General features: G+C 52.0%; 2 protein-coding genes across 2 annotated transcripts; both read right to left on the bottom strand.

Annotated features, from left to right (window-relative positions):
• Positions 1-135: 135 nt before the first annotated feature.
• MYG1 (MYG1 exonuclease) lies at positions 136-5898 on the bottom strand. The gene is made up of 7 exons (XM_004274257.3): positions 5626-5898; positions 5336-5448; positions 3190-3349; positions 1062-1214; positions 804-926; positions 505-686; positions 136-352 (listed from the first exon to the last, which is right to left on the bottom strand). The coding sequence occupies exons 1-7, from the start codon at positions 5842-5844 to the stop codon at positions 154-156; spliced, it is 1149 nt and encodes a 382-aa protein (XP_004274305.1). The 5' UTR covers positions 5845-5898; the 3' UTR covers positions 136-153.
• Positions 5899-6130: 232 nt separating this feature from the next.
• PFDN5 (prefoldin subunit 5) lies at positions 6131-9480 on the bottom strand. The gene is made up of 6 exons (XM_004274261.3): positions 9322-9480; positions 9012-9114; positions 8670-8701; positions 7536-7610; positions 7332-7437; positions 6131-6334 (listed from the first exon to the last, which is right to left on the bottom strand). Exons 1-6 carry the CDS (start codon positions 9391-9393, stop codon positions 6258-6260), a joined length of 465 nt encoding a protein of 154 aa, XP_004274309.1. The 5' UTR covers positions 9394-9480; the 3' UTR covers positions 6131-6257.
• Between the last annotated feature and the right edge of the window lie 23 nt (positions 9481-9503).

Here is a 9503-nt window from a genome sequence, read left to right as displayed (position 1 = left end):
TTCCAAACGATTTGGGAAGCAAAGCTGAGAAAACACCTAGCACAGGCTCTGGCGCATAACAGATGTTGTACTTTTCCCAAGTTTCAGCAAGTTCCCAGAATGATACAGGGCAGTAATGGAGAAATACTTCGTCAGTATGAGACAGAAGAGATTTTATTGGACTAGGGAATTTGTGGGAGGCATAGGTGCTGGGCGCTGGGCCAAGGTGGCATGGGCCATGCTCAGGGCACCCTCTCGGGTACGGTGCCCACCAATGAAGCCACTGGTGTGGACAAAGACACAGCCAGGAATGCCACTGACCTGGTCCAGGGCCGCATCCCGAAGACCCCGCCATGGCTCTGGCAGGGGCAGCCTATGAGTAAGCAGAAAGAGGGAGTTGGTGGGAGCAAATGGAGGCCTTGAGGAACTGGGAGAGGAGGAGCAGAAGCCTAGGTTAGTGGCCTCCTCCTCTGATAGGGTTGAAACAGGCCTGAAGGGCTGCAGGGCGGTCCCCTAGGGCCTCACCTGCTCTGGAATGAATGCAGCTCCTTAGGCACACACTGTACCCGCCACTGTCCAGCCTGGTCCGTGTAGATAACAAAGGCGATGGTCCCCGGGGGGGACAGCCCCGATTCCAGGTGGTAGAGGTGCTCCTTCCAGGGGCATCCACCCTTCACCAGTTCTATTATCTCCCCACTTGGGTCCACCTGAAAAGGAAGTGGAGCAGGGATAGAAGGTTTAGGGTAGGAATGGGAGCCCCTGTTGGCCAGCAGCCCACCAGGAATCACTAACCTGAGCCACAGTGCCTCCTCCCAGGCCAGTACCTGGAACCGCTGGGCCAGGGCCTCTTCCACCAGGGCCCGGGCTGGCAGCCAGCTGTGCTGGTAGAAGTCTAGTCTCTGCAGAAACTCCTCTCGAACCAGGTCCATTGCACGCTTGAATCCGGCCTGGGAATCACATGGGAATTAGAACCACAGTGCTGGCCCAAACTGCTAACTCTGCTAGGGCCTGACGGGACAGCCTCTCTCATTTTCCCGAGGTTCTCACGTGCCTCACGGTCTCTTCCCCACGGTCGTCCTCACCTCAGTGTCTTGGTTGGGCTGGTTCCAGGTGGGATTAAGCCGAGCAACCCGGGCGCTCAGCGTAGTGGTCACCGCGTACCGAGGCTCTCCCTCCTCCCACTGAGAGATCCCGTTGTCCACCGCATCCACCTCCTCCACGAAGTTCTCGTACATCTAAGGCAGCACAGGAGAAATGCTCTGGAGGGCGCCTGCCATTTGCATAAAGCTTCATAGGCCTCAAAGTTTGTGCATACACTGTCTTTAATCTTCACTACAGCCCTGCAAGGATCTCCCAACATTAACTGGATGAGGAAGGGGGGAATTGGGGAGTTCAGCAGCTGGCTAAAGGTCAGAGCGCAGTGCTGGGGCTGGAATTCAGATCACCTGATTTCTAATCCAGTGCTCTACTACCGCTCAAAGCCTGAGCCAAGGCCAGCCTGTGTGGGGAGGGGGCTGCTGCCTTCTGAACAAGGAAAAGTCTAGAGTTCCACGAGGGGTTCTGTGGGAGTGGATCCTCATGGCCTGGGGGTGTAAAGCGCCAGGTGAGCTGAGCAGGCTATTCACTGATCCAGTTAAGAGGTACAGGAGGAGGGCTCCCCTGGTGGTGCAGTGGTTAAGAATCCGCCTGCCAGTGCAGGGGACAAGGTTCAAGCCCTGGTCTGGGAGGATCCCACATGCCGTAGAGCAACTAAGCCCACGATCCACAACTACTGCGCCTGCGCTCTAGAGCCTGCGAGCGACAACTACTGAGCCCATGTGCCACAACTACTGAAGCCCGCGTGCCTAGAGCCTGTGCTCCACAACAACAGAAGCTACCGCAATGAGAAGCCCGTGCACTGCAACGAAGAGTAGCCCCTGCTTGCTGCAACTAGAGAAAGCCTGTGCGCAGCAACAAAGACCCAACGCAGCCAAAGAAGATGAGTACTGGACTAGACATCAGGGCTGGGATGTGGTCCCAGGGAAGCCCATGATGTGCCACGTGGCATCAGCAGCTGCTGCATCTCCTGAGGCTAAAGAAATGGTAGGATGGGGCTTCCTTGGTGGCGCAGTGGTTGAGAGTCCGCCTGCCGATGCAGGGGACACGGGTTCATGCCCCAGTCTGGGAAGATCCCACATGCCGCGGAGCGTCTGGGCCCGTGAGCCATGGCCGCTGAGCCTGCGCGTCTAGAGCCTGTGCTCCGCAACCAGAGAGGCCACGATAGTGAGGGGCCTGTGTACCGCAAAAAAAAAAAAAAAAAAAGCTATAAGGACATACTATACTGTATGGCACAGGGAATACAGCCAATATTTTATAATAACTATAAATGGAATACAATCTTCAAAAATTGTGAATCACTATGTAGTTATACCCGAAACATACAATATTGTACGTCAACTATCCTCAATAAAAATAAATAAAAAAACCTTGGGCATAATTTAGTTCAATTGCTTAGAAAACCCTTAGCAATAGAAGGGAAAATTGACCCAGGCAGTCTAAAACCTTAGTATTCCAGAAGCTCCAATTTATCGTTCATATTTCTTCAGTTTTGGATCAGAGAACTGAACTCAACAGCCTATCTGCAAAAAACAGAGTTGACTGCACCTGCAGTTTGACTTGCTGTGAACTTCACATTAGTGGGGTCAAGTAGGAGTCCTCAGAATCATCGATCCAACATGCACACCAGGGACGCTAGCCCTGTTCTTTCCCCAACCACAGGCACCTGCTGAGCTGCCTGCAGGGGGCGCTGGTGGAACCTGAAGAGGTTTTCATAATCAATCCCTTCCCAGTTTCCTAACTCAGTGTGCCTCCAGTGAATACAGTGGTGCCCGAGATATGCTGCCCTCCACCTTCAGGGCAGCCAGAACCTCAGCCATATGCTTCCAAACATAAGCAGCCTCCTCTATTACCAATTTGTTGAAGAACGTACGTATGTCAGGTCATGCAAAGAAAGCCCTTCCCCATACATTACCTCATCCACTTCTCACAAGCACCCCAGGATGGAGGCAGGAAGAGATTAACCATTCCCCTGTGAGAAGGTGGGCCTGGCTGAGGGAGAGAGCAGTGGGCCAGCACAGGTCAGGAACCCCGACCCGAGCCCAATCCTGAGTGCCACTCCGGCCCGCCTGGTGGAGACGCATGTGGGGGGCATCTCTGTCCTCGAGTCCCCACCTTGTCATAGAGGGTGCCCACCACGCTGTCCTCTTCGCTAGTAACCAGCAACTGGGCCAGCAGCTTGTGCCCGAAGTGCAGATAGATGAGTCCCGCACTGCTCAGCTTGGTCTGCCATGGCTTCCCAGGGGACAGGGAGCTCATGGTCTCCGTGAAAGACCTGAGGAGCACAGGGAGGTGGGGCTGAGGCAGAGCTGCCCCGGTTCACCCCCAGTGTCGTGTGCACGTGCAGGCACAGTGGGGTGAGGCGGCTGGGGAACGCTATGGGAGTCGGGAGAAAGCCCAGCTGGGAAGGCTTTGGCTTGTCCTCAGGGGTCAACATGGACATGAGTTTGGAGTCTCCATTCATGCATTCATTCGACAATGGTTAACTAAATGCTTACCACATGTCAGGCTTTGTGTTGTAGACATTAGAGATGAAAAAACTAAGACCTGTCCCTGCCTTCAAGTTCATCCACCTAAGGTGGACACACACGCACAAACAACCAAGGGAATGCTCTAGCGAGTTATAAACAAGGAAAAGGCAAGAGGGAGGAAAGGGTTCAGGAAGAGAGCATTCAGGTCATTTCTGAAAGAAATGCCTATTTTATATACTTTTTAAAAAAATTATGCAGTGTTTGACACATAAAAGAATATATTTAACATTTCTGGAATATAAAACATAAAATGAACACCCATGGGGCTTCCCTGGTGGTGCAGTGGTTAAGAGTCCGCCTGCCAATGCAGGAGACACGGGTTCGAGCCCTGGTCCGGGAAGATCCCACATGCCACAGAGCAACTAAGCCCATGCGCCACAACTACTAAGCCTGCACTCTAGAGCCCACGAGCCACAACTAATGAAGCCTGCACACCTAGAGCCCGTGCTGCCCAACAAGAGAAGCCACCGCAATGAGAAGCCCATGCACCGCAACGAAGAGTAGCCCCTGCTCACTGCAACTAGAGAAAGCCCGCGTGCAGCAACGAAGACCCAGTGCAGCCAAAAAAAAAAACCTAAATGTCAAGTGCCACAAAGAGGTTAAGGTGAGACCCTCAACCAGCAAGCTAAGCTTGGTGTTGAGGTCACTGGTGCCCTTTCCACAAGTATTTCCAGTAGAGAGACTGGGAGAGAACTGGCTGAATGAATGAATAAATGAAAGGATGGATGAATGGAATGTGCAGCCAGGGTCAGCTCTTCTTCTGAAGAGTGGCTGAGAAGTGAGAGTGAGAGATTAGGCTGTAAATACCGGGAGCATTCCCTCCCGACATCATTTATGAAAGTAATACGTGTATTTGGAAAAAAAGGGAGAGAAATAGCGAGGGAAGGAGAGAGAGAGAGGGAGAGAAACAGACTTAAAACAATATAAAACCTCGGAAATAACCACTTTATACAGCGTGGTGTATATGAGGTAGGGTTTGGGGTTTTTTTCCCTTCTTTGTTTTCAAGATGGGAGATGCTTAAGCAGAGTTTCTTGCTGTAGGCAAGAACTAGAAACCCTGCCATGTGAAGCCCCAGAGCATAAAATGATACACTGGAAAGGGGGCAAGCAGAAGGAAACAATGTCTCCTGAGTTGGGAGAAGGGAGCTGTTCAGGAGTGAGAAACTGAGGCTGTCCATGCAGGAAAAGCTCGACTTTCTTTAAAGGGAAGAGACAGGATCACTCACTAAGGTAGTTTGATGAGGCAGGGGCTTGAGGAGAGGGGAGAAGGACTGGAATGGTACTGTGGATAATGGGCTACCCTCGGATTAAGATTGATTTCCCAGTGCAAGAGTGTCAACGACAAAGGAAGACAACACACACCTCAACTATCACCACCCACCACAATCGTGTGGGCCCAGCAGTCTGAGGTGGGGCAGCAAGGGCACATGACTGGATTAATCCCAGCTGGGGTATTCACTGGGGTGACGATGGGGCTGGTGGGAGAAAAGCCTGACTGAGCCAAAGAAGGAGGTGAGTTGGAAGGGGCCCAGGGACTGACCCGGGCCAAGGTCAGCTAGATGGGTGCAGAGCAGGTGGAGAGCTGGAAGCACGGAAGACGGTAGTCCCATGGGGCTCAAGAGTTTGCTTTCCAGGATGAGGCGGTTCCCTTCGCTGACGCGGACCACGGCAGTAGACCGGAGCACTGAGAAGAGTCAAGGAAACTTAAAGAAATGGTAGTGGGAACCCACCTCTGGTGATGGTCATATCGGTGTCTCTGAGGGTCGTACTCGCCACCCACGTCTACCACGATGTCACAAGAAGCCAGTTTCTCGGGGTCCCGGGTCCGCACAATCTCTGCATCCTGCAGGGGACACAGGAGGCGAAGAGGCTGCCGGGGTCGCACGGGTAGGGGATTAATGTTGGGCTTCCAGGGAGCCGGGGAGGGGAGGAGGGTTTCTCGGGCGGGACCCCGTTAGGGGGACGCGATTTGCCCCGGAGACTCGCCGGCAGACCCCCGGTCAGTTTGCGCTGCCCGTACCCGGTACTCGGGCAGGAGGCGCAGCAACGCGCACGCCAGCGCCTCATCGCAGTGGAAAGTGCCGTTGTGCGTCCCGATTCGGGGCGGGGCCATGAGGTGGCTGCGGGGTCGTTTGGAGAGTGGGACGGACTCCAGGCTGCGCTTGAGATGCGGGCTTCGGCGGGGTGGCGGCAGCAGCAGAAGCAGAGGTAGAGAACCGCGCAGGAAGCGGTGACCCATGCAGCTTGCCCTGTGGGGAGGCAGGAGGCCGACCCGGAAGAGAAAGCGCCCGGGCAGCCCCCACTTCCTCTTGCCGGCCGTTTCCACGACAACCGGCCGCAAAGGGAGGGCGCGCCGCCCGGCACAGAATTTCGACCCCCGCTCCTCGAAGGGCCCCGGGTGGAGCCTCCAAGATGAGCACTGTATCACCCCTGCTTATCAGGCTCCGGGAGGGGCAAACCCTCTCACCACCGCCCTCCCATCTCATCACCAGTCCCTTGCCTAATGCAAGAAAAGACCAACACTCTGCCCAGCTGGCGCATTTATTAGCATTAAACACAAGACCCTCCTCTTCCCGCATTGCAGGAAACCACGCCCACAAAGTCCCAGGCCCCTGAAGCAGGCGCCCTATGTCCGATTTCTGAAACAAGCTTTCAGGCCTTGGCGGTAGCCTGAGGTGCTCCCAGGGCTGTGAGCTGCTGAATTTTCTGGCTCATCATCTCCATGACAGCTGTGGGAAAAAAGAAGAGTCAGACCCTGGTCAGGAACTAAAGGGGAGAACCCAGAGTTAAGGAAAAGTGACAGGGAGACAACCAACTACAGTTAATAAAACTTTTAACACAGTGATCCACTGTGGAGGGCACACACAACACAAATTTAGAGTCTAAAATGTGTCAGTAAATATGAAAACCACTGGGATATAAAAAGGAACAAAATACAGTATTCAAATGAGTCAGATATAACCAGAAAATAACGTGGAAAAGATGTCTGCCTTTAGAACAGTGGTTCTCAATCCTGACTGTATAACAGAATCACCTGGGGAGCTTTTAAAAAAACATTGTTCCCTGGAATCCCTGCCACCCCCGCCCCCCCATTGACTTACGGTTGATCCTTGAACAACAGGGGTTTGAACTGTGCAGGTCCACTTATTCGGGGTTTTTTTTTTTTCAATGGTAAATTCTACAGTACTACATGATCCACGACTGGTTGAATGTGCAATGCGGAACGGAGGATATGGACGGCAGACTGTAAAGTTATATGCCGATTTCCTTCTACTTCACCAAGGGTTGGCACCCCTAACCCGCACACTGTTCAAGGGTCAACTGCAGTTGGTTTGGAGTGGGCCCAGGTTCTCTTTTTAAACTCTCTGGGTGATTCTTAATGTGCAGCCAGGGCTGTAATTGCTAGCATAGCTAGTTAGGGCTGTATTTCTTCGCCGGGTGTTCATTTACATGCATCTTCTCCCTCATCCCATCCACACTAAATAGGAACTCAAACACAAAAACAAAGACATGATTCCCTTTCTGTAAATTTCTCAAGCACAGAATCCAGGAATCTATAAATAGTGGGTATATATTGCACAGAATCTAAAGAATAACACATCAAGACACCAAAGAGAAAACCATGGTTTTAATCCAGCAAAGGGGACATCCCCATGGATCACAGTGCAATCCCTGTTTATTATGGCTGTAGAAAGGGTTCAAAGAGGTGCCCAAGGCCAAGCTTACCCTGTTTCATGGCATGCTTCTCCTGCAGAGCTGGCTGGATTTTCTCCATTTGCTTGGTGAGAAAGTCTATCTTCCTCTTGAAGAAGTCCCTAGCATCCTCAGCCGTCTGCAAGGTCAGAGGTGAATGAGGGGTTAAGAGGAGACCCCATTCTGCACTCTAGAACTCCCCTTCAGAGAGGCATCCATATGCTTCCTTCCACTCACCTTCTCTACATAGTAGCCAGTTCCCACATCGATGAGCACGTGTTCCACATCATGCAGCTTCCCAGGGACATACATCTGAGAAGCAAGGATTAAGGGAAAACTAGCCCAGCATGAGTCATGATTCCCTGTCAGCTAGTGTGCTTGACCTCCTAAGGCCCTTCTTTCTAAAAAGCTAGAAGGCAGGAATTCCCTGGCGGTCCAGTGGTTAGGACTTGGCACTTTCACTGCCGGGGCCCAGGTTTGATTCCTGGTTGGGGAACTAAGATCCGGCAAGCCTCGGGGTGCAGCCACAAAAATTTAAAAATAAAAAGCTATATGGCCCAAGGACCAAATAATCTGGAGGCCTACAAACTCCAAATGCAGAGAGACAGGGAAGTTGGTTCCTTATGGAGAAAATCACATATGCTGATCCTGCCCTCATCCCATCTGCCACCTTCCAAGCAGTTCTTACAGTTCTTCCCATTAGCCCTTCCAGAAAGACTAGAGTGATTTTTTTCCTGTTGCTGTTGAGTAGTTGAGTGAAAAGGCAGCCTCACTTTCCCTTTAACACTCCCAAACATGAATTAGCTAATTCCTGATGAATTTAATGTTCATTATTTAAGCAATCCCTACTACACTGCTATTCCTGTGTTTCCCTTTCAGCCTGTCAGTTCTCTGGTACAGTTTACAGGTGCCTATTGTCATAACTTGCTCACTCAAGTAAAACATTCAACAGGTAGACACAATCCAGGTTTCTTAGTAACAACAGTTTAGGAATAAGAGCCACAGTTGAACTAAAATTGAGGATTAATAAACAGAACCAACATCCTTGTTTCTGTATCCTCTCTTCTAATTGCTTATGTTTTCTAAGTTATTAGTAGAACTGTAAACCACCAGTTTTACTTCCCTATTAGGTTATATCCTCAAACAGCAAAGGGAAATAATCACACCTCAATTCTACATACACCTGGGTGCTCACAAAGCATTAGCTGGATGTTGGCTCCGGGTTAGAGAGCAGAGCTAGGAAGCGTGTATAATAGTACTCTCAGAACCATCCGAGCACTCTGGAGTAATTAAAACCTCCCGTCCTTCTTGGCAGGTTAGGTGTGAGGAGAAAAGGCGAGGGCAGGGTAGCAGTTCCTGCAGAAAGGATACAGAACTCGTCAGTGGGACCAGTAACTCTTTCCCTGTGAAAGCAATTAAGACAAACAAATGGGGGAGGTTGGCAGCTCCAACGTTTAGACATTAAAGGGAGTTTCAACACGGCACAGCACCTAGAGACTGTACAAAAAGGACGGAAATAGGGACAACAGGAGCAGAAGAATGTCCTGGACATTTCAATTCTAGGTAAGAAACATGCAAAGGGCTCCCGTAGCAGTATACAATACATGATGGACTGCTCTCTCGTCTCAGGTAAGGAAAACTGAATTAGGAGGCGGGAAGAGAGAAGCCGGCTCGCAACATCCCCCAGGTTGCCTTCACACGCCTACCCCGTACCCTCGTTGCTTTTGTTCAGCACGTTCAGACAGTCCTTGGCTTCCACATACTTGGTCTGTACCACCTTGAGCTGGGCAATGGACGTGGACAAGAACTCCACTTCCTACAGAGGATGAGAATAAGGGTCAGTGTGAGGGCTGGCGGGAGAAGGGGGCACAGCCGGAGAAGGGGCGGGTCCTGGCACCGCGTGGCGGTTTCGCCTGGGAAGGGAAGCCTCCCCAGCTGGGGAGGAATGGAGTGGGGCGAGGGAGTACCCGTGGTGGGGAGGGATGTGACGCGGCAAAGCGGTGTCTCTGGGGCCCATCCCCACCTGGTCCAGCTGGTTCTTGAGCATTTCTAGCTGCGGCAGAGTCAGCTCGGTGATATTAACCGACTGCGCCATGCTGGGAAGGACGACTTATGAAGCTGAACCCGGCCGGGCGTGCAACGCTCTAGCCATCCTCTGTGCATCTCGATGGCTGCGTCGGGAGGCCTCGCTGCGCCAGACGTCTC

Source organism: Orcinus orca, chromosome 11 (assembly GCF_937001465.1).
Source record: "Orcinus orca chromosome 11, mOrcOrc1.1, whole genome shotgun sequence".
Lineage (NCBI taxonomy): Eukaryota > Metazoa > Chordata > Mammalia > Artiodactyla > Delphinidae > Orcinus > Orcinus orca.
This window is presented reverse-complemented; position numbering and strand designations above follow the sequence as displayed.